The sequence below is a fragment of the Plasmodium cynomolgi genome, chromosome 13, assembly GCF_000321355.1.
Source record: "Plasmodium cynomolgi strain B DNA, chromosome 13, whole genome shotgun sequence".
Classification (NCBI taxonomy): domain Eukaryota; phylum Apicomplexa; class Aconoidasida; order Haemosporida; family Plasmodiidae; genus Plasmodium; species Plasmodium cynomolgi.
In genome coordinates, this window is record NC_020406.1 from 426,497 (window position 1) to 450,526 (window position 24,030).

Below are 24,030 nucleotides of genomic sequence, written 5' to 3' on the forward strand. Positions count from 1 at the left end.
CNNTATATAGAAAGATTGAGGAAGAAAAAAAAAATTTCTTTACGAACATATAGTGCGCAGCTCCTTTTAGTACATAAAAAAGCGGCATTAAGTTAAGTCGTCCCAGCGCATACCACTGGTGTAGGAAGAGTTAGGCCAAGGGGGAAGGCATCCCATCCCCGAGGCGCGCTAGTTGTAGGCACAAAAACTGACCAACGGTTCATACGTATATTTATGCATTCATACGTGCCCACTTGCTGCGTAACAGATAAACACACACAAAACGGAACGATGGCGGACGAACAAACATCCCCACGCAGCAAGCGGAACGACGAAGGTCCCCTCAGCAACGAGAGAACAAATCATGCGAACTGCTTCATCGCAAAAGACATAGAGGATAATAACCGTATGATGAGCAGTCTCAGTTGCCATTTGGTAAATAACTCAATGAAAAAACTCAATACGCATGAAAATAATGGCATGTTGAATGACAAAAAAAATGGGCACCTATCTGAGAGAAAGGATCCCCCAAGCATGGCCATCCCAGAAGTAATAAAAAAAACGGTAAATATTAATCACAAGGACGAAACAGTAACGTATGTGTACACACTCGTTTTTTATAAAAATTACAACATTTTTTTTATCTCACCGAATGGGAAATTTGCCGTGTGGGTACATTCTCACAATATCATTATGCCCTTCTCGGTGGAACAAGAAACGGAAATCATTTTTGGCGAAAGGAACTATCCCTACTTGGAAATGTTTTGTACTCAATTTATGAAGGACCATGCCGCTCTGATGAAGTATAAGTCGATTATGTTCGCCATATGTCTTCACAACATGTGCTTCGATGACACGAAAGCTTTAACAGAAATATTTGCTGCGCTCAGAGCTATGGTTTAGGTAGGTTTTAAAGCGTCCAAATCGGTGTGAGCTGAGATGTATACACGGGGTTATGCGCACCTTTCCAGGGTAGGAGAGGGTACCATTTATCATCACTGTGATGAACATGCCAAGGCTGTAGTTTGTTTAGTCTTCATTTTATTATTACACGCGAAAGGGGGTGGACGGGGGAAATAACACCCCCCTCGTACAGCTAGCTACACAGTTTTTTTTTTTTTTTTTTTTTTTCCTTTACTTCCCCGTTGTTGCTTCATACGTGTGAGCATAATTTGTGTGCTTGAACGGATGGACAGATCGATGGATGGAGATCCCTTCCGGAATGTGTTTTACAAATATCCAGTTATCCGCGTTGAAGGGCTAACTTTTTTCCGCCATTTGTGTGTACCAACTTGTGTGCAATTTTGAGAAAAAAAAAAAAAAACTAACCAGGCAATATATTTTTTTCCTTTTTTTTTTGGCTCCAATTCTGCGTTACCTTTTTATTCACAATTTGGTCCAACTCACACGTTTCCATTTTCCTACTAGGGTGTCTTCATGTAGTCCGCTTCCACGTCGACTGTAAAAATTATCTGAACATTTGTTGCGATTATTTTTTGGCCTTCCAACCATTCTTTCATTTTTGCACATCGTACGCCTCTTCGACGCGACCTGCTTCAGCTCCGCTTCGAGGCCCTATTTTCGCCTCCTTTCACTCTTAAGGGAGGACGAGTGCGGAAAGGGCTTTTTCCCGCCGCGCGTGGAGTTTTGTTTTTCCTTCATTGTCTTATTTTCCTTGCTCATGAATAAGCAAAAAAATAGGGCATATCCCAAGAGCTTGAGATTTTTAAGCAGTTGGGAAAAAAAATTTTTTTTGCTCAGACATGGTGGGCTCTCGTGGTCGGCATTTTTTCTTCGGTGATATTCTTCCCCTTTACATTTGCGTCCCTTCCTCAAGTTGTGCGAGCGAGTTTGATGCTTTGCCCCTTGGGGGTGGATTCGGCCATTGAGCCGGTCAACTGGGTCAACGCTTAATCCGAAGCTGAATTCGCCGCTGGATTCACCGCTAGATTCACCGCTAAATCTGCCGATAGAACCATTTTCACGCTTAGGGAGGAGATCGCCAGAGGCAACGGCCCCCCTGTTGGAATCCCCTCCACGGAAGGGCCTCCTAAGGGGCAGAAAATAATGGCTGCATTTCTTTCTCAGTTCTGCCTCCATATAGGACCTATTCGTGAAGTATATGCCTTTCAAATAATTATCCAATTCTAGTGAGCATTTTTTGTTCATATAAAAATTACTCTCATTTGTGCTAACGCGGTCTGCTGCATGAAGGCGCTTACTGTCATGCGACTCACAAAAGGGGTGACAACCATAACGAAATGATCCATTTTGAAAATCATAGGGACAGTCATAACTGAAGTGATTGTCATTACAGTTTTGCCTCTCACAGGGATTATAGTAATAGTGCATAGTACTTACATGGACTAGCGGGTTGAAGTTGCTTATGCTATTTTTTTCTAGTACCTTCCCATTGCTTCTTTCCAGGTAGGCATGATTTGGCACGTACACCACATGGCCGTCTTTCTTGTGTTTTTCCTCTTTGGCATCCTCTGTCAAAGCGTGCTTCTCCGCTAAAGCGCGCTTCTCCGTTAAGGCGTTTTCCTCTATGCGTCTCTTCCCATTGAGAGGTCCACTCCTTCTATACGGCTTGGGAAGCCTAACGATTCGTCTATCCTCTTGGAAGACATCATTTTGGTTGCTCCTGATCCTGTCCAACTTTAAATTATGTTGCCAATCGGATGCTGATCCTGGGGACTCTTCACTGAGAGAAGATTTCCTCACTGCGAAGAATTTGTAGTTTGTTTCGTACATGTCCGCAACACTGTCATTTGAAGACATCACTGTTTCGGTGCTGGACATGATGTTGTAATGCTCTGTGTCGTTGCGAGGGGATTTCAGCCAGGTGTCCTCCTTAGCATTGGACTCTCCCGCCATCTTGGTTTCAACCTGACTCCCCTTTTGATAGAACGTTTGCTTATAACCTGTGTAGTCCTCACGTATGCGATACCTTTCGCTCGTTAAGTCTTTTCGCACTTGGGAATTTCTTCTCAATTCTGTGTACCCTTTTGATTCGTCATGCTCATGCACAAGTTTTCCATTTTTACGTTTCTCCTTGGAGTTCCTCTCTCCTATGGCTGCAATTTCTCCATCGAGTTGGTTAACGCGCATTTTTTTTTTTTTTTTTTTTGCCTTCCTTTACACTTGGTAATTCGTTTTTATTTACTTCCGTTTGGCTAGTCCTTCTGATGAACGCTCACGTTTCTGCACTGCGGTTGGCTTGCAGATTTGAGAGAAGCTGTGCGTCCGCTTTGGCAACTGTCCCGCATGACATGTTTCGTCGTTCCGTCATTCGGGTGGCTTTGTCTTAACGTTTTGCGGAAAAAGGGAAAAAAAGAAAAAAAACGAAAAAAAGTGAAAAAAAAGGAAAAAACATAAAAATGGTACAAGCTCGTTTCAAGCGTGTTATAGAAAGATCCCCAAACTTTATTTCGCTTGGCGAATTGCCCACTCCACGTAAGGTACCAACGCAAAATAAACGCCCGAGCTTGAAGAAATTTCCTTCTCGTCGTGCACATCACGCATGCGCTCTCGCAGGATGTTTTTTCTTCTGACGAATGGCCTTTTTGCAAAACGCAAAGTTTTCCACATGAACGGGTACCTCTCATTACCCCCCTAAGCGAATGTCTTCCTTTTTTTGCGAGCAGCTGTACATTGTAACGTACAAATGTTGTCACAAAAAGGTGTGCCAAAGGTGTACATTGTTAGTAGGGCATATTTTTTAAGAAGTTATTTTCACCGAAAGGGTGTCACTGTGCCGCAAAATAAATGGCTATTAAATTTAGCGCTTGTGGAAAATTAATATAAGCAATTTTAAAAGCCCATTTAAAAGGCGCAGGCAGATGGGAACTGAAATGAATCCCGTTTATGTGTTTTTTTCCACTTTCCAAAATTCTACAATCGAACTGTTCTTTTGTGCAGAATTAAAGTTGATTTAAAGTAGACAAAAAACAAGACATGCCATCGTGTGGTCTACAATTTCACGAATCAGCCCCCTTTTTTTGATTAAACTTTTTGGCAACACATTTTTAAAAAAATTCGCCCCTTTTTTGTTCAGCAAGTGGGGATGCCGCTTCCCCCCAGGTGGGCTGAACTTTTGTCCGTCTTGCGCACTTTTGTATGAGCAGTTAAAAAAAAAACTGCATTGGGGAAAATTACCTGAACAGTAGTAGAAAAAAAAAAAAAAAAAAAAAAAAGACGAAATTAAGCTAGCTCATAGTTATTTTCTCCCCTCCGGTTATTTCCCCTTTGTTTTTAAATCCACCCCCCCCCTGAGCCGCCAAAACGAGGCCTCTTACAAAATGAGGAGAAAAAGCCTCTTGTGTACACCCCCAAGTGAAGCACACATGCCAAATGAAAAAAGGGTCACCTTTTTAATGGCCATGGTTTAATCCTTTTTTTCGTTTAAATATATTTACGAGTGTTTTTGCAAAATGGACAAAATTTAATTCAAATGCTTGTATGCGCATTTTCAACGTGTGGGGATATTTATCGACATAAAAATGAAGTGGATCACACATCAATGTGAATGAAAAAGGGTTAACACCAACTGTGTCGTGGTGATGGTTGTGCGTAAATCAAAAAGAAGAAAAAAAAAATCCATTATGTGTGTGTAGCTCATTGCTGGAAAAATGCGTCCACGCGAGAGTACACGATAAATACGACTATTCACCAGGTGAAGTCTCGCGTATGGAAAAAAAAAAAAAAAAAAAAAAGGAAAGAAAAGAAAAGAAAAGAAAAACTCATAGCGAAGGACAGATCGGATTTACGGGGGCTTCTTCCCCCGTGCAAAATTAAAACGGTACACAGTGCGTGGCATTAAAGTATGCGCTGTGGACACATGGCGAGATGTGGGTGCCCCTGAAGGGTAACCCCGCTTGACCCCGCCACCGCCTTACTTTATATGGGCCCTCCTCAACGTCACCGACCGGACGAACAGAATGTCCCTAATTTTGGCGATATCGTTGCTGTTCATCCACCCGTAATCCTTCGTACACACGTCTTGCGTCCTCAAATTGGATAAATAATCTGCGACGTTGTTGTCGTATATGTCTACGTACTGATACACTGTTGAAAGTTTCAGGGGGCTCACGGAAAAGTGGGACTCCGCGGAAAAACTTTTTCTCAAATGAAAGGTGATTGATTTTTTTAAAAACTGAAAAATGTCATTAATTTCTTCATCCATCTGGGGAGTAATTTCATCATTTGAGGAGACAGCACTTGAATATATGTCGAACATATTTTTAAGATCATTTATGTCTTTCGGGTATTGGTTATTCGTTGAGGGATGGTAACCAGACTTGTCCCCATTTGGAACCTCAGCATGGTCGTCATAATGTTGGGAGAAACTTTGCGAACATTCGGAATATATGTTAAAATCTCTTTTTTCGTTTTCATCCATATGTGCTTGGTCCGTGTGAGATTCTTTTTTCACACTCATGGTGTTACTCCCCTTTTGCGAAATGCCCTCTCGTTTGCCCTTTTTATTTGTGTTCCTCCTACCCGTAATATTTACCCTTTTGATAATTTTTGTAACTACCCTATCGATAAATTTTTTTTTCTTTAAAATAATTCTGTTCATTTCATTTGCACTCTTCATCTTAATCTCTCTAAAGTAGTTGTCCCTAAAATCTATGGTTTGGTAGATATAACTGGAGGGGTCCTTCCGCGGGTCGTAGCCGTATTTACAATAGGTGCGTCTCCAGGGGCCATCCGCGAAGTAGAAGCAAATTCGCGAGAAGCAACTCTTGAGGCAGTATGTGCTCACATTGTCAAGATGTTCCAATATGACTTCCTTTGACCAGATTGGTCTCACTTCGAACAGATCCTTTACCCTTTTATATAACTTATCGGAGACGTATTTTTTTAATGCAGAATCGAATGGGATACATGGAAGGGTGGGGTCATCAAATTTGGCTATCGGGTTACAGTGGACTGGTTTTTTACTTACTATAATTTGGTTACTCTGTTTTTCTGCGTGGTTTACATTTCGGCTTGCGGTTCTAGATTCGCTCGTTTCGTGGTCGTCCTGAGGGAGGCCGCTCCTTGGGGGGGTTCCAATAAGCAGCTCTTCCCCGTCGGAGCGGTCATCCGAGTGGTCAACAGAATGGTTAGCGATATGATCATCCGAATGGTTAGCGGTATGATCATCCGAATGGTTAGCGGTATGATCATCCGAATGGTTAGCGGTATGATCATCCGAATGGTTAGCGATGTAATCATCCGAATGGTTAGCGATATGATCATCCGAATGGTTAGCGGTATGATCATCACAATGCACACCTGTATCTTCACCGGCACGATGATCTCCATGCCGCTCTCCATCGTCACCCCCTCTCACGCCCCACACTCCTCCTGCGTCGCAGTACTCACCCACGGGTTTACCCAAATTGTCACGACTCTGCACTTCTTCCCCGATCACCCCATGCACATTTGGAGCCATCCCAACCACGCCCTGCAATGTGGAACCTCCCGACGCTTCCTGTTCAGTTCTGTTAATGATAAGCTCTTGAATAAACTTTTCCATTTCTCCTTTGCTTGCTTCTACATTCGAAAAAATGGGGGCAGTAAATTTGCTTATTAAATATTTGTACTCCCTGAGATACCTACTCGTAGTTGTTGCTTCGTAATTTCTGTAGAAATATGGATTGGTATTTTTGCTATGGATGCAACAGTTTAATTCGTACCCTTCGCTTTCGTCCGACGAAAATTCACTCTCCTTCACTTGGTCGAATAATTCAATATTACCCTTACAGCTTATAATTTTTTTGTATAATTCATTGTGATCAGAATCTGAGAAGTAGTCATACTCTTGGCCACCCGTTTGCATCATGTGGTTAAACCTGCTGTCGTCAAAGGGGGATGATTCTCCACCTGGAAATTGCGCTTGGGTATTTACTCCTGGGGGGTTTGCCAAAATGGTAACGTTCATTCTATTGCTGCACCTGGGGATTCCCACATCTTGCCCCATTTCACAAATTGGCATATCTGTGAAGGAGCCCATCTGATTGTCTTCCTCCTTTTCTTCAATGCTAATTCGGTAGAGGCGATCTGTGTGCTCTCCCCCTTCTGCCTCCCTTTCTCCGTTCGAACTGAGCTGAAAGAAATTCGCATCGTTCTGGTTACTTCCACATTTGGGTAAAAACAAATGGGCGTCTTTATTATGCCCCACGTGATTGTTACTGCTCATATTTTGAGAATAACCTCTTTCGTAGCTAGCCATTTTATCAGAATCATACAGCTGTGCACTTAGATTCATCATGTTCGAGGTGTGCCTCGTATGGTTGCACATCTGTGTGTCCGTCATGTTGTTCCAGCTGTGTGCTTGTGTTTGAAGATTTGAATAGTAACCCATGTGGGGTATATTCTCTTTGTCACCATTTTGGTGGGGTCCAAGTTGGCCTATCGCTCTATCGGCCAGCAGTTCCCCACTACGAGCAAACGTGGTGGGGAAGAAGTACCTACCATCCCTGTCATTCGCGAGGGGATTTTCCAAATGGTCAAAAGCGTCACGCGATCTTCCTTCCCCTTTCTCCACCTCCACTTCCACTTCCGCCGCTTCTGCTACTGTGGCTGTTTTTTTTTTTTTTCCCCCTCTCTTGACCCCCCTTCGTTAAGTAGTGTATATAATTAGTGCTATAATCACGCCGGTTATAAAACGTGGGAATATAGTAAAAGTCGATCATGTTGTCAAAGTAGTACATGTAACGAACAAACCCCAGGAATTCAAATTTGTAGATATTCTTCCTTGTCCTTTTAATTTTAATTAAGACATTGTTTACTTTTGCTGAATTGGCTGCCACGAAGGAGGAAAACATGTCATTGTTGTTAACTCTTAAGATTAAATTTTCTTCATGTCTGTGTCCATTATTCTTGATATGAAATAATTCTGTTATTTTTTTTATCCCCCCTAAGCTTTCCACGGCTGACAATCCTCTGCTTCCTTTTTTGATCCTCCCTGGGATTTCCACGCAGATATATTCGCTCTTCCTTACCTTATCAAAGTAGACGCTTTCGTTTCGTTCTTTTTTTTTCTTCCTCTTCGTGTAGAGGTCCTCGCTGGGCGGATCGACTTCCTCCCCGGGGATCGCTGCGGTAGGGCGGTTAGTAGAGCGGTTAGTAGGGCGGTTAGAAGAGCGGTTAGTAGGGCGGTTAGAAGAGCGGTTAGTAGGGCGGTTAGTGGAGCGGTTAGTAGAGCGGTTAGTAGAGCGGTTAGTAGAGCGATTAGCAGAGCGGTTAGTCGAGCGATTAGCAGAGCGGACATCGGCGCGGTTCGCGGCACGGTTAAACTGCTCAACTCCGTGTGCACGCAGCTACAAAGCAAAGTGCACATCGGGACCATGCCAATCTCTTCTGCTCAGTGGGCACTTACGTTCCTCATCGCTGGCCATTTTGCACTTGAGCGGCTGACAATACTTCTTTATGGGGGGGAGGCAAGGTGTAGGCCTCCCTCTTCTCTGCAGCGCGCTCTATGCGGTGTACCCTTTTGGGCACTTTTCCCCCTTTACAAATTTCACCGCGGCCACAGTTAGAGAGATTGCCCCATTCTCCCAATTTGTGTGCAGACGAGGGGAAGAAGCGGCATCCCTAACGGAGCGAACAACACGAATGCTACGTCAAAAGGTTCATACGGCTGGGCAAAAACTGACAAACGAAAAAAAAAAAATGATCCGTTCAGGTAAAAAGTGGAAAAAGTGACAAAAGTGACAAAAGTGACAAATCTGACCAAAATGACAAACTTGGCGGAGATGCGTTTACCCCCCCCTCTTCTACGTCACAAAAAGGAAACCAAATTGGTGCTGCAGGATGTGCTGAAGGGGAGTGGCGTTCACAAATTTGCGTTGCGTTCGGGACAAAGCGAGCCGCTTCGAAAAAAAAGGTACCCATATGCCTACGCGTAATTGCGAGGCGTGGGTTGAAGATACACTTATGTAGCAAACGCTTGGGCAGAAAAGGATACACCCAAAAGTGTGTTTTTCACAAATAGAGCATAAATCAGTGGAGACGAGAACAAAGGAATCATGGAACGTTGGGGAGGGGAGGAAAAAATTGCCGAACGGGGATTATCGTATGCACAGAAAATTGGCAAGCGCGGCGTAAATTGTTGCAGGGCGTGTAGGAAGGGGGAAAGGCCAAAAGGGGAGGAACAAACAGGGGAGGAACAAACAGGAGAGGAATAAACAGTAGAGGAATAAACAGCGGAAGAACAAACAGCGGAAGAACAAACAGGGGAGTAGTAACCCCTCCTTTGCCCGGCTTGCCACCTGCGCGCCGGCGAAAAGAGCGGGGGAAGAGCCCAGCCAACCCAAGTACTGCACACAGACGTACAATGCTGACGCTGCACAAAATAAAAAGAATAAGCAACGCCCACCGCCTACTGCTGAACGAAGAAAGAAACAAGATTCACGTGGCCATACATGAGCATGAAGACTTCCTACCAAACAATAACAGCAAAGCGTGCAGGAACAAGTACAAAAATGTAGCCAATCTGCACAGAATCATCCACAGTGGGGTGTTAAAAGGTCACAGAAATGTGTATTTTTACAAATGCCTACTGCGAATTGCGGAGAAGAGAAAAAATGATCTTAGTTTACACCAAATAAATATAATTTTAAAGGCACTCCTACGAGGCAAAATTTACAGATATGTCTCATTTCACTCGTTCGAAAGGCCCATTTTGAATCACCTAAACTGGTTGAGCGGATTGATTAGCCATTTAGAGGAAGGTACCATCAGCGGGAGACGCAAAACTCAGCAAAGCAGAAACGGACCACTCAGGATCACTCACGATGACCACACCAATGGGAAGGAAGCACATAAATGCAAGCAATTCCTTTTGAGGGACACAATACTACATACGTTAGGGAAACCCTACCTGAGGGGAGGAGACCCTTCCAAAGTGGAGGAAGTAATTTCAGACCAATTCGACATCATAGTTGATATATTCAAAAGCTACTTAAAAATTTTGAATTTCCATTTTTGCTTTTTAAGTCAAACGATTTTCTTCTTCATAGTTAGAAATTGCCAGTACCTACCGCATGGACAAAATTTATTGTCCATTTGGGGCATGTACGTGAAGCGAGTTTTGTCCAGTCACCGCGTGGTGAGTCTGAGTCCGAAGGAGGGGTGTCCACCCCAAATGGGGAGACACCAACAAATCGGTGGAGATTCCACCGCGTATCTTTTTCCCCCCCCCGTTCATGAACCCCCAGGGGAAGAACCACTAATGGTTAAGCTGTATAGATATAAGTACACTCATCAAAACGTTCATGCAAAGACGGTGAGAAACTACACCGTTGCTTTTAAAAATGAGAAAAGGAAGAAAGGGGAAGGAAAAAAAAAACATCCCTGTAACCCCCTATTTTGTAAAAATGGAAATCTCACTCTTTGCAAATATATGGTCATGCTCATTTTGAAACAAGACAAATTAGCTAGCTACTGCAAGCTGATAAAAAAGAAAAGGACAAATTACAAAAATGCATACCTTTCAAATGGCTATTTGTACAAAATGAAGAACACAAACATGGTGTTGGATTTCCAGTCGACTAAGTATCTAATCAAAGTAGGGTTCGTGCAGAATCGGGCATTCCTCCGAGGGGAAGGCTTTCCCAAGGATTTGCTGACGAATGGACCCTTCCTGCGCAGCGTTTCCAATTGGATGTCGAAGCTCAATGTGAGGTGTCGCCTCCTTAGCGGGGGTATAAACCGGGATTCAGGGGCACTCCAGTGATAGGGTGCACGCGCGCACGTGTACACGGACAACTCCCGCCAGCCGAGCGACCGGGAAAATGCCCCAAGCATGAGCCAGTCGCACCAGCCAGTTTTGCCCGCCCGTGCCAGCAACACTCTGTGCCCGCGTATCCACCGTTGTTCATTTCTGCCTTTAACATAATGCGCAAAGGAAAGGCTATTTTAAAATGCGTTTGGAGTCATTCACAATTTCGTTGGACACAAACAAGGGGGAGGGAGGGGGAGCCACATTTAAAATGAGAAGAGGTGAAAGGTAGCGAAAAATGAGAAGAGGTGCAAACTGTGAAGGGGTGCAAAATGTGAAGAGGTGAAAAGTAGCTTAAAATGTAAGTAAACTAAATCGGATGCAATGAAAGCGCTAAATAAAACGACTCATTAAAACAGATAGTTTACGTGGCTAAATAAAACGACTCATTAAAACAGATAATTTACGCGGCTAAAAAAAACGACTCAGTAAAACAGATAATTTACGCGGCTAAAAAAAACGAAAAGGCGAAAACAAATACGCGCAGAGCGAATAAAGCGCACCGTTGCGCTGCAGAAAACGACAGTATAAGAATGGAGACCTTCTAATTAGAGTCAAATCATTTGCCAACCGCATCAGCAAAGTGGTGTCTATGCGACGCTATGGCTCTCTAGCTTGTTTTTTTTTTTTTTTTTTAACTTATTCGTAAATTGACAAATGGGTTAGTAAATCCGCCATCCTGATGAAGGCCACCCTGCTGAAGGCTAACCCGCTAAATACCAACCTGGCTTGCTTTTTCCCTTCTCTGCCATCCAGGGTGCGCTACTTCTCACTCATCATCCTGCTGAGCCTGTCCTGCTCAATCAGCTGCAAGCACTTGGCGGCCGTTTTTCGGCGCACCCGTTGATTGGACGCCTCCCTGTTTGCGCAATTCCCCTCGGCCTGGGCTTGCACACTCTCGTTGTTAACGCCCGTAACGGTGCTTCCTTCCTTTTCGTTACCAATAACGCCCCTCTGTATTGACGAGGGGATGCCAATTCTATCGTTGCTGCCACTCGCCTGGAGGTTATTTGTGGGCACATCCAGGGGAATCCCCGTGCAATAATCATTCACAAAAGGAGTGCTATTCTTTATGGGTATTTCGGGTGGTTGATCCAATCCACTGAACGGATGACCTGCTCCGTTGGAGTAACTACTTGTATGTCCGATCCAGGGGAGCTGCCCTCCATTCGTGGCGCACAACTCGGACATACCACTAAACGTGTGGTACGGCACACTTTCGGGGACACTACTGACCTGTTCGCAAGGGGGCGGGTATCCCTCGCTGGGGTTATACCCCCCACATGGGGGGTTTTCGCCCGCTGCGCTCACTTGGTTGATCGGTATACCGGCATGATCCGGCGCTACCCCTCCCTCGAACCGCAACTGCAACTGCTCCTGCTCCTCCACGTTCTTGTTACCCTTCTCATTCGTGCAGTCCGTGTAGGGAATGCTCCGCAAGTTTTCATCCGACAGCATATTTTTGTACTTTCCTACGTCGGCCAAGGGCAGCTCGCTCCCTGTTTGCTTCGCTTCCACGTTGTGCCGCACTACACTGCACTCGTACTCGCTGTGCAACCCACTGGCGTGGGTATTCACCATGCCTGCAGCCATCGGGTGGGTGAAGTTGTCCTGTTCGCTTATCGACATTTTGAAGAGGTCCTCACTGTTATACTGCGCGTAGTTGTTGCAGCTGTTCGGGTTGCAGCTGTTCATGCTGATGCTGTTCATGTTGATGCTAGGGTTCGCGTCGTACAGAGGCACCTCGTGCAGAGGCATATCGTGCAGGCTGTGGTATGAGCCGTGCGGCAGGTCGTGCGTTGCGATGTGGTGTACGCTAGGAGGTACGTCGTATGGAAGGGCGCTCGGCAGGGGGTGCGATGGGGCGTGGCACCCGGCGACGTTGCCCCCAATGTTGCCCCCAATGTTGCCCCCAATGCTGCCCCCAATGCTGCCCCCAATGTTGCCCCCAATGCTGCCCCCAATGTTGCCCCCAATGTTGCCCCCAATGCTGCCCCCAATGCTGCCCCCAATGCTGCCGCTAATCCTGCCACCGTCGAGGGGAAGGCTCTGGCGCTTGAAGGCGTTCATCAGATGAGCATTCTGACTCTGCTTCACATTCAGCAGCTGCACCAGCCTCTGATACTGCACCATCTGCGACTTGATGCGAAAATTCAAATTCTCATTTAGCTTCGTCTGGTAAAGTAGATTCTTCTCCAGCTCCATCTTCCTATTCTGTATTTTTAAGATTTTTTTTTTCATGCGATTGTAAATATCATCATCGGATTCGGGGTCTTCCTTCAAAACGAGATTGTTGTTTTCATCATACTCATCTACAAGGTCTTCCTTCATTTGGATAAACATAACATGTGGGGTTACATCAATGGTCACAAAATTGTTCGGTAAATAATTTTGATTGCATGATACGTCAGTAAATCCTCCCCAGGAATAAATGGTCTCATTTTTTGCAAAGCATTTTAAACAGGCCTTCGCGCTGAAGTCGTTAATATATTGGAATTTTTTAGTTTCAAAAGAATACAAGGCGGATGGCATTTTCTCGATATACCTATACATGTAGTCTTCTCCCCCAATGATAAAAATATGATTATGGGCGAAGACCAAGGAATGACATGCTCTGTTTTCATTCAGGGGGGATACATAAACTGGTAAAAAGGACCACCTCCATTTATTTCCATAATTCTGCAGAGCTAACAATCTGCTACTAACACTCGTTCTCTTTCTCATTTTACCTCCATATAAAATTAATTTGTTCGTTTTATTTTCTACGTCATACCATACTGTGGTGGCGTGAAAATATCTGCCCAAAGGATCTACACATTGGTACTCTACTTCTTGCCACACAAAGTAAAGAATTTTTTTCCTCTCCGATTTTGTTCGTTTTGTTTTCCCCTTTTTTATGTTCAATACCCATAGGTCATTTTTACAAAAAGGGGTTTCCTCATCATCGTGTGCATGTTCGTTTCCCCCAAATAGGACTAAATGGGGATATAGAAAATCCAAGGTATGTCCGTACCTACTGTTTGGCTTCCTTCCCAGTGTTTGGATGAGGACCCATGTCCTTTTCACCTTTTTGAACCTTTTGAAGGAGGAATCTCCATTTTTTCGTGCGTGCACATCTGAGTCTTCATGTCCGTCTTCACGTCCGTCTTCGTCTTCCTCGGAGGGGGAGGAGGCAGTACCACAGAAGGAGTTATTTTCCCTGAGGAGCAACGTTTTAACTGGGACACGAGAATTCACAAGCACGTCTTTGTCGTCCTCGTCAAATTGGTTATCTCCTGTGCGGTAATAGCTGGAGCGAAAAAAGGCCGAGTCGCACGGAGGCAACGAGTTGGAAGAAGAAGACGATGAGGAGGGGGAGGCGAACCCACTCGAGGCAGATTCGCTGGATGCAGACCCGCTCGATGCGGAACACAAATGGGACGATGAACACGACCACTTTTTCTTCTTCTTCTTCTGGTTGGCTAAAACGTTCCTTTCTTGGGGAGGAGCCCCTAACTTTGCTGCATCTGGTTTTGTATCACTACACGCTTCTTTCTTCAGGCAATTTGGGCCATTATCCATGTCAAGGTTGCCTTTCTCACCATGATGACTATTGTTCTTCCATTTGTCTTCCCCCTTCGGGGATTCACAATTTTTGCTTCTCCGAGTTAGCGACTCGCCAATCGTTTCTTCTTCTTTTTCCACCACCTCCCCCTCTGCCTGTTTTTTTACTACACCATTTTGAGGGCCCTCATTTGGGGGGGCTCCCTTCTCGTCCTTTTCATTCCGATCCTCTTTCATAACCGCATTGCTAGCGAGGCCATGTTGGTTCTCCTTCAGGGGGTTGCCGTTTGGAAGATGTTCTCCCTCATATTCATTCGGATGATCATTACTCTCCGTCCGATTATGTTCGTTGTTTTCTTCTACCATGGGGGTGTCGCTGGTGTCACTTTCGTCCCGCCCCTCTGGTTCTCCACTACATCTGCTGCCGCTCCGGTTTCGCCAAGCACGATATGAAATTCTACTCAAATTCAAGGCACATAATCGGTCATCCGCGAGCTTGTCATTCTTCACCTTACCTCCATGGATAAACAAAAAAACACCATTTAACCCTAAGTTAACAATACATGACGCATGGAATGCCCTCGCTTCAGGCACATTATGCGTCTTCACATTTACCCAATTCTCAAAATCGTCATTTTCTTCCTCACATATGTATAGATCATTAAACATTCTTTGTAGAGAATTCTCTACAGACATCATACTGTATTTGTTGTAGCTGCCATCTTCTTCGTCCCCCTTGGCTTGTGCACATCCATTTGCGTAATTTTTTACAAACTCTTCTTCTGGTAGCCCTCCCCCGAATAGCACAACTTTATACCTCCCATGGATGAACCTATTATGGTAATAACCCTTCTTCCCCCCATGGGATATACTACCCATATGGTCGTCATTTTTTATGTAATGGTTTCCAGTGTGGGGACATTGGGTGAATAATTTCTCTTCTTTGTATGCTTCCTCCGGATTACCTTTTGGGGATTTTTCTCCCTCCTGTAGTTCGCCTTTCACATCATCGCCACAGTTTCTATTGCTTATTTCGGCCTGTCCACATTTATTACATTCATCCCGATTTGAAATAAACTCAGACTTTATGGCGTACGGGTACTCACCTTCCATACGGTGTACTGCGCGTGTCTGGTCCGTCTCTTCATCGTCGTCTCTTCCAGACGAGCCACTTCTCACTTCCTCCGTTGCGCTTAACTCATAGTAATGATGTAGGGAATGTCCTACGCGACCTTCTGGTCTGTTACTGCCTAAATATTTTCTCCTCTTATCATTAGTAAAAAGCGTTAGTGACATGCTTGAGGACGGGGGATTAACAAAGAGGATGGGAGGCACACGTGGTGATGATCTTCCACTCGTTTAAAAACGATGTGCCTTTTTTTTTTTCACGTGTGGTTGTAAATATGCACGTACGTTGTATGCACTGTTGCGCCTACGTTATGTATAAGTAAACCGAGCGCGTCGTCAACGCACACACGGTCAGATAGGTTCGTGTAAACATAACGCTTGGTTTATATATCCACATCAAGCTTTCTCCACCCCGTTTCGGGCCTCATTTTTTTGACAGAAATTAACAAAATGTACGTTTCGAATTGGAAAAATGAAGGGAGAAAAAATCGGGGAAAGATGTCAACCCATTATATAGGTTACATGGTGCTCCTTCATTTAATTAAAATGCTGAAACAAACCCAAGTTAACGTTTTTAGAAGTAGCCATGCTTATATACAATTATACTAATAGATACCTATATGAATACATTTCTGTACTTACAACCTACTGGCACTTACAGAAAAAAAAGTACAGTTCGCACAAATATAAATGTTGTACATAATTCTATAGAACTTCTTCGTCCTGTGGCGGTAAAAAAAAAAAAAAAAAAAAAAAAATCTGTTTCATTCGAAAAATTTTGACATACTCTAAGTAGAAAAAAAGAAGAAAAAAAAAAACTAGAGTTGCGTTCGGATGGTTTTCACTTTTTCTGCATTTTTTGCGTATGTTAAAATGGCACAGGAATGAATGGCAGTTTCGCGCCAAAAAAAAAAGGGCAATTTATAGAAGAAAAAAAAAAAAAAAAAAAAATATATATGTATATCTATATATATATGTATATAATATATATACATGCTGGCTACGCATGCATAAAGTTTTACGCCGTGTGGCACGCACGCCTACATAAACCCCATGTACTTTAAAAAAAAGAATTATATATTTTTTAAAAGATAGCATTTTAAGAAGCAAAATTGCATTTTTACTTCCCCAGTTTGGTGACCCTTCAGTTAGCATCGGGTAAACCAGCGCATGAACGTATAGATTAGTATACATATGCTTCGCGCGTAGGATGACCAGAATTTTCATGCAACCAACTCCGGCGTCAACGAATGTTGAGTTTAACACACTTTACGGCCCACAGGCAAACATAAGGCAAACCTTTTCGAAGCACATACTTGTGAAGCTTTAGAAATATGACATGTTAAAGCTTACCTATATATGAGGATATGCTAACGAGGAAAACCTGCATGTTGACGAGGACTTCTTTTCTTGTTCAGAACAGTTTCTACCAGTTTGGCAATTCTCCGTGGCTCCAGCGTTACCCACCGTAACATTATACCATGCAGATATACACAGAGGGGTAAAACTCGATTTGGATACCCCTCTTCTTTATATGGATGATCTCCTAAAAAGGGACGCCTACCATTTTGCACGGAAACCTTAGCGTTAAAAGGTATAAGCGGCACTTTGCTGCTTTTACCAACAAATGGCACCGCCACGATTTAGCGTTTGCAATTTTCAGGTTCAGATAGGTACAGACATTTTTTTTAAAACGCTCGGCATGTTCTGCATTGGGGCAAAAATGGCCAAGGCACCAAAGTTGTAAAATTTGTGAACGGAAAGAACGTAAGATATTTGGATGGGCCACTTAGGAATGGACCCATTCAACCATTTTGTTAATTTAAAAAAAAGGAAAAAAAAAAAAATTAATCATACAATGTGTAACTCTACCAACGTCTTGGTTGACAAAAGAGGCACATATTGAAGTACAAATGTTACGCTACTGCGCATCCGGCAATTGCGCCATTTCATAGTTCCCCCACTTTTTCACACATCACTGAACAAATCAACGCGTGCGAAAACGCAGAAACGGACGAGGAGATGCATTCTGGGTACCAAATTAGGTGCGCGGTTATCAGCTGCCTACTTCTGGTCAAAAAATGGGACTTATTCGAAAAAAAGAAAAAAACAAACAAATGAACAAACAGGCAGAGTGAGCAGTGCGGGTACGGCCAGAATAACAAGCCGAATCGCACAAAAGGCATTCTGGCCAAAACAAAAAAATTCAATTCAGTACGTCTTAATAATGTTAACTAGGTATTTCCTGTGCTGTAAATTTCGAATGTCCCAAACATGAAGCTCATCTTCGTATGGTGGGTATTCCCCTAAAGGAAAAAAAAAAAAAGGTGTGCACATGGAGGGTGAAATAATCGGACACAGCAAGACGAAAATGTGAAAATGAGAAAATACGCTATGACGTATTAACAAACAAAAATAAAAAAAATAAAAAAAAGAAAAAGCTAGCTGGCTAGCTGGTTGGCTAGTCAACACACAAATGGAAAAAAAAAAAATGGGACACACAAAAGCGCGACGCCGCAAACGAATGAACACCCCTTGCACGGAATTACCAAAAAGAATTAACCCCTTGCTGTCGTAATCACGGCTCGAGTTCAGCAACCATCCTGCATGGGAAGAAGCAAAAAGGAGATATTGCATTGGTAGAGAGTGGGCCGTCCGCGCACGCACACATATGCATTCACCCATATCTGCATGTGCATACGCACATCTCTCGAGAAGCACTCACCGGAGTAGAACTCGCGTATTTTTAAGGTGTAATAAACCACCAGCGTGGACGGCGAAATGAAAATAAAATTTAAAACCCCGTTGTTTTCGTGCTGCACGATGTAGTAAAAGTTGGACTGCTCGTCGAAGGTTATGTGTATGGGTGGGAACAGATAAAACTCGGGTTTGTTCTTTGCATATTCTACATATTCGATTATGTCCCTGTTTTCTGAAGCTAAATTGATTACGGACAAATGGTAGCTGATTTGGAGCTTCACAGCGTTGCTGTTATTTTCACTTTTAAAATTGTTATTGTGGAGGTACGATTTTGTGTACCTCTGGTACTCCTCCTTTTTGTTTTCCTCGGTATTAAAATTTACAGGGCTATTTGTCTGATCGTCTGCATTGTGGTTATTCCCGTTACTCGCGGAGGGGCTATCCCTGTCGCTTCCTTCATTTAACTTGTCCTGCTCTCCCTTGTCAAACTTGCGTATGTACCGCTGCACAAAGAGCAGCCTGGCATTAACCGCGTCTATGGTGGCGATTTGGTTAAGTAAATTTCCGCAAAAATGGGTAACTATTTCGACGTCCTTCGTGGAGGTCTTTTCGTTAAATGGGTCTTTTCCCATCAGTTTCTCTTTAATAAATTCGTATATACGTTCCACCTTGGAGCTAGCCAAAACGACATAGCAGTAACTGCTCGCAAGAAACACATTAGGATTCTTCACCGTGTTGTTCGCATGGCAGGAGTAGGATAAATTATTAAAACTGTAGCATTTACTTTTACTTAACTGAACGAATACGAAAAAGCACATAGAGGTGTCCTTTTCGTGGCAACTCCCGATCTGTATATTTCGAAACAAAGTCGTGTCAATTAGTACAGTGTTAATCATTCCAGCGCCATCATCCCCAAACGTAGTACCTGCACAGGTTCCATTTTCCTGTCTATTATTTGCTAGCGCGTAAATGTAGAAGTTATTTTTCTCTTCACTTATTCCCACTGACACGTTTTCAAAGTTGTGTAAAATGTTATCGTACCCTTGGACATACACTGTATAGTTATTAATGTACCTTATGCTGGGAATAATTTTTCTGTTTGGCGATATGTACACAGCGGAGTCGTACTTCAAGAAGCTAATTTCTCTTAAGTAGCTAAATGCGAAGTTTCGGTAGTTTTCATTTTGCCTTAGGTTCATTTTTGCTCTGCTGCTTATCTCCTCTTCCTCTTCCTTTTGCTTCCTCAGAATCATCATCAGCACAAGTAAGAACATGAGCGTTAGGAAATACTTGAAACATGACCTTCTCTCATCGTCGAATCGCTCCCCGTTCGCAGCTATCATAATAGGGTTCTCCTCAGGTGTGCAAATGAGGGTTTTCTCTTAACCCGGTGAAGGGTGACAAGAAATGTGCTACAATGTGACTGATGCACGATGCGCGAAAGTTACGCCGAAACCAGGTCAAACAAGATGCACCGCACACGGATCAGCAGAAGTGCCGCAGGGCAATGCATATGCTTCTCGTAAAAGTCGACTGTTGCGCGTGGACTACCGCACTGATGGCAGTAGGAGACAAGGATACCTCATCACCCAATATGGATTTCCCAATGCGCGCACAGATCAGCGTACGTATAACGGGTGTACATGACGCATAGGCAGTTACATTTTTTGTTCTTTTATCATAAAGAAATTCTACTCAACTGGGGAGGGTGGGGTAATTCCATAAGTTGGGGTCCCCTTGTGTTGCTTAAGCGGGGAAGCCCTTTTGCCAGGCACTCCAGAGAAACGTTCAGAGAGACGTTAGGAGAAGCGTTCAGGGAAATGTTCAGAGAAATGTTCAGCGAAACTGCTTGCTATTTTTGCTGACAACATTGCGGCTGAGTAACCTTTTCTCGCTTCCACTTGATAAAAAAAAAAAGGCCCTTAAAATATGCTCCATCGAGGGGATAACACTATATTTCGAATTTGCCCAACTTGACAAACGAAGGATGAGCCTATGAAAAAAAAAAAAAAAAAAAAAATTGTTTATATAAACCACGCCTTTTACGTTTTTTTTTTTTTTTTTTTTCTCATTTTTTTTTTTCACTAATGTTGGAACAACGCCGAAATTGTCTTTATTCCTGTTCCGTTTTTCGCTAGGTCAATTTTGATGTCAACCAAGGGAAGGGGGTTTCCCAAAAAGAGCAAACGGATGCATGTAGGTATGCTTATATGCATGTGCTTATCATGCGACTCGAAAATGTACATTACGCAGTGTCAGTGAACAGTGCATATTTTTATGCGCATTCTCGTTTAAGTTTACCAAGTGGCATGGGTAAAATGTTCAGGCGGAGAGAACATCCATCGAATTCGCGCCACTGAACTTTGGACGCCTTCCATGCAGGAACATTCATTCATCCCAGTGCCGTCGAACCGTTATTGTACCTTTTCACGTGACCACACTTTGACCTTTTCCTCGCTGCACGGGCAGCACCTCGAACGGGGAAGACTTCAAAGCAAAATGAACAAAAAAACACACACTAAAAAATGGTACCTGTTCAGATATACATACGCAATTTTGAGATAACTCCAGCAAAAGTGTACCCATTGGGAATACTACTACAATGTGTCCTCAATATTTTCCAACAGGGGTAAAAAAATTCGACAAAATAACTGCTCACATTTGTGCGTGGACCAACTTTGGACATGCGCAGAATGCTGTGAATACGCAGCTGTTCTTTCTCCCCTTCTTTCCACGCGAGCAAAAAATGCACACATAATATTTTTTAAACTTTGTCAGTGAGAAGATTAAGCCATCATCTTGCGCTCTCCTACATCAGCACGTGCGCATGGATCTGCACACATAACTGTGTAGAAGGCGTTACCCGTGTATGATGTTTTTTTTTTTTTCCAGGAAGAAAAAAGAAAAGAAAACAAAACACGTGGCCCAAATTATCAGCAACAAGTTGTCATCATTCAAAATTTAAAAAATATTTAAACGGGGAAAATTTGCCAAGGGGTGTTCGTTTTGCTAAAGTAGTAAGTGGGTTATTATTTCCCTTTTGGGGGGTGGGGTAGTAACGTAGCGAGTAATGTACACCTTCCTTCCGGTTGGTTATTCTTCCCCCACCCCCGCGTGGCACCTTCCACTTTTTTCACCTTATTGTAGCCATTTTTGTCACTACGGAATGGGGCCTCCTGTCAAGAAAGGCCCATAGTGACAACCCCACTTTATGTGCGAGTGGGAGAGGAAGCATACAAAGGTAGGAAAAATCTCCAAGGGGAATGCAGGATGGACTGCTCCCCCACTGTAAACGCTCATCTCGCTGAGCTGCGAATAAATGGGGAGAACAAAATTGTACGTCGCTCGTTTGAAAAAAGTGAAGAAAAAAAAAAAATTTATTTAACTATATTCATATGCGCGAAAACGGAAAGCATGCTTTTCTTTAAATCAGCAAATGCTCTTTAAAAAAAGCAACACTGATATGAATGCGTAATGGGGAGGAAATTTTAACCCCAATAGGGTGAGGCCCCATGCTTACCGCTGCCTCTTTCAAAGCAAAAATACTCGCCACAATTATTACTCAGCAGTCAGCAAAAGGAGGAAAAAAAAAAAAGAAAAATTTGCCAACCACTGCAGAAGGAAATTCCTCCCCACAATTTTATTGGCTATTTTATGGGAGGGAAAAATGATACGGGTATTTTTTTTTCCCCCAATCCTCGTAGTCCCATATCCCATGTCCCATGTCCCCCATGCTTGCACCCTTCACGTCACTTCTTGCGAAAATGTAACCATGTGCCGATAACACAATCGTGACGATCGAGAAAGTATGTGCCCGTTAAGTCGACTCCCAGAAGGGCATACACAAAGGTGCTAACGGGAAAATACGAACAAAGCGAAAAACGTTGCGAGGGTGAAGAAAAAAAAAAAAAAAAAAATTCCACTACATGCCAGTTGAGCAAAATTTTTGTGAATCGAACGAAAAGCCGCACAACGGATTTTTTTTTTTTACGTACAATAGTTAAACCGCCACACTTGGTGGACGTTCCCCATTCGGCTGAATAACCGCAATGGTCCGTCCGCTTTCTCACCAGTTCACTCCCGCTTCTTAACCCCGCGTAAGAGTCCATCTTTCGTGCACCAGTCGGGGAAGTGCGCTGATGAGCATCGTTGAAGGGAAGAAATGGGAAGAGGCTGCCCTGGAAATTATTTAGATTTAATTGTTCCCCTTTTCTAAGAAGCGCCCGTGAGGATATGTGCCCTCAGTGTAGGGTAGGTGGTGCCACAATCAACATCATTACCGATGTCTCGTCGCTGACCCCCCAAACGGCATGGACCGCGCGGTAGACGCAACGTGGCCCCCAAAATGGCAGCCACTATACCACGAAAAGAGTCTCAAATGGAACATAGGAACAGAAGTGCCAACATGGACCCCAGCCATGCGAAAAGCCTGACAAAATTAGTTCTCCTCCTAGGGATCATAGTTCGTGTAATTATTTACTACTACAGCCTGTGGCATGACAACAATTTCGATGTGAAGTTTACAGATGTCGATTACTATGTCTACTCAGATGCTGCCAAATATGTACTGAGGAATGAATCGCCTTATAAACGATACACCTATAGATATACACCCCTATTGGCATACTTGATGGTGCCCAATTTTTTTTTTCATTTTTCCTTTGGCAAAATCTTGTTCTCATCATTCGATTTTCTCATCGCCATTGTCCTGATTAGAATCTTAAGAATTAAATACCCTGCATGCAAGAATTACATTTTTTATGTTTCCTTGTGGATCCTAAATCCGATGGTTATCATAATATCCATTAGGGGCAATGCCGACTGCATCCCCTGCTTGTTCGTTTTGTTAACTCTCCTTTGCATTTATCAGAAGAAAATTTACCTCGCAGCTATTTTTTATGGGCTAGCTGTTAATTTTAAGATATACCCAATTATCTATGCCCTCCCTCTGATGCTTTATCTGAACAAAAACTACTTAGCCAAGGATAACTTTTTCCAAGGGGATAAACAACAGGACCTTTGTGTGAATCCGATTAGTTGGACTCTTCGCTCAATCGGCCAACTTTTTGCGGGACTGCTTAAGCTAAACCGGGACCAGCTAGTTTTTTCCCTGTGCAGTTTTGGCACCTTTATGCTGCTAAACGGGGTGTTTTATCGAATGTGAGGAATTACTCCGCGTGGGGGGGTCTCCCATGTGGTGTCTCCTATGTGGTACCTCCCATGTGGTACCTCCCCCGTGAAAATTGCTGCACCAATCTTTACACGGGTGGACCCACTTACAGATAACCTTCTCTCATATGGGTGTACTTTTTTTTTTCCCCCCCTCCATGGCAGGTACGGATACGCGTTTCTGCACGAGTCCTTCATATACCACCTCGTGCGTCGGGATCACAGACACAACTTTTCCCTCTTCTTTTACCTTATGTACCTGAGCATTGAGGGTAACTCCAAGGTAACGCAGTGTCAAGGGGTTCTCCCTATTTTGCCATACCATGTCAGCCTTAACAAATGGAGAGTGACAGCCAAACAGCACAGCTACAGTTACGAGTGAAAACGGCGTTGCTTTGCTAGTTGTGGCTGCTTCTTCTAAAGGGGCTACCTTCCCTCCGGCGACCGTGAAAATGCACACTCACACATGCACACATACATGCACAGGGGGGAAACTGCTTTTTCCTACACCCACATGCCGCAACGTGACCCAACTCGCCCCCCGCGCAGATCATGCCCCTCATAACATTTGTTCCCCAAGCCGTGTTAGTGGCGCTGTTCGGCTTTAAGTACGCGCGGGCCAATTTGGAATTGTCCATGTTCCTGCAGGTAAATATGCTACCAGAGGGGAGGGTCCTCATAGGGTGCGTATGCATATGCGCGCAAGGGCATTTGTTTACCCTGTTATGCCCTGCTCT

At 43.7% G+C, this 24,030-nt stretch overlaps 7 protein-coding genes across 7 annotated transcripts in view; 3 read left to right on the plus strand and 4 right to left on the minus strand.

Annotated features, from left to right (window-relative positions):
- Positions 1–270: 270 nt before the first annotated feature.
- Positions 271–876, plus strand: PCYB_131900 (hypothetical protein; the record flags this gene model as incomplete). Its single annotated transcript, XM_004224214.1, has 1 exon — positions 271–876. A coding segment is annotated over one exon (606 nt), but the record flags the coding sequence as incomplete, so codon positions are not given.
- Positions 877–1,889: 1,013 nt separating this feature from the next.
- PCYB_131910 (hypothetical protein) lies at positions 1,890–3,090 on the minus strand (the record flags this gene model as incomplete). The annotated part of the gene is made up of 2 exons (XM_004224215.1): positions 1,890–2,026; positions 2,202–3,090. 2 exons carry the CDS (start codon positions 3,088–3,090, stop codon positions 1,890–1,892), a joined length of 1,026 nt encoding a protein of 341 aa, XP_004224263.1.
- Positions 3,091–4,873: 1,783 nt separating this feature from the next.
- PCYB_131920 (hypothetical protein) lies at positions 4,874–8,369 on the minus strand (the record flags this gene model as incomplete). The annotated part of the gene is made up of 3 exons (XM_004224216.1): positions 4,874–7,409; positions 7,639–8,068; positions 8,351–8,369. 3 exons carry the CDS (start codon positions 8,367–8,369, stop codon positions 4,874–4,876), a joined length of 2,985 nt encoding a protein of 994 aa, XP_004224264.1.
- Positions 8,370–9,474: 1,105 nt separating this feature from the next.
- PCYB_131930 (hypothetical protein) lies at positions 9,475–10,707 on the plus strand (the record flags this gene model as incomplete). Its single annotated transcript, XM_004224217.1, has 1 exon — positions 9,475–10,707. A coding segment is annotated over one exon (1,230 nt), but the record flags the coding sequence as incomplete, so codon positions are not given.
- Positions 10,708–11,515: 808 nt separating this feature from the next.
- PCYB_131940 (hypothetical protein) lies at positions 11,516–15,592 on the minus strand (the record flags this gene model as incomplete). Its single annotated transcript, XM_004224218.1, has 2 exons — positions 11,516–14,028; positions 14,122–15,592. 2 exons carry the CDS (start codon positions 15,590–15,592, stop codon positions 11,516–11,518), a joined length of 3,984 nt encoding a protein of 1,327 aa, XP_004224266.1.
- Positions 15,593–17,635: 2,043 nt separating this feature from the next.
- Positions 17,636–19,467, minus strand: PCYB_131950 (hypothetical protein; the record flags this gene model as incomplete). The annotated part of the gene is made up of 3 exons (XM_004224219.1): positions 17,636–17,730; positions 17,974–18,027; positions 18,150–19,467. 3 exons carry the CDS (start codon positions 19,465–19,467, stop codon positions 17,636–17,638), a joined length of 1,467 nt encoding a protein of 488 aa, XP_004224267.1.
- A 3,002-nt stretch (positions 19,468–22,469) lies between these two features.
- The window catches only part of PCYB_131960 (mannosyltransferase), a gene marked incomplete at both ends in the record, with an annotated part of 2,611 nt that continues 1,050 nt past the window's right edge, over positions 22,470–24,030 (plus strand). The window contains 3 exons of the mRNA XM_004224220.1: positions 22,470–23,284; positions 23,459–23,576; positions 23,843–23,980. Coding sequence (XP_004224268.1) covers positions 22,470–23,284; positions 23,459–23,576; positions 23,843–23,980 — 1,071 coding nt within the window. The remainder of the gene's footprint in view (positions 23,285–23,458; positions 23,577–23,842; positions 23,981–24,030) is intronic.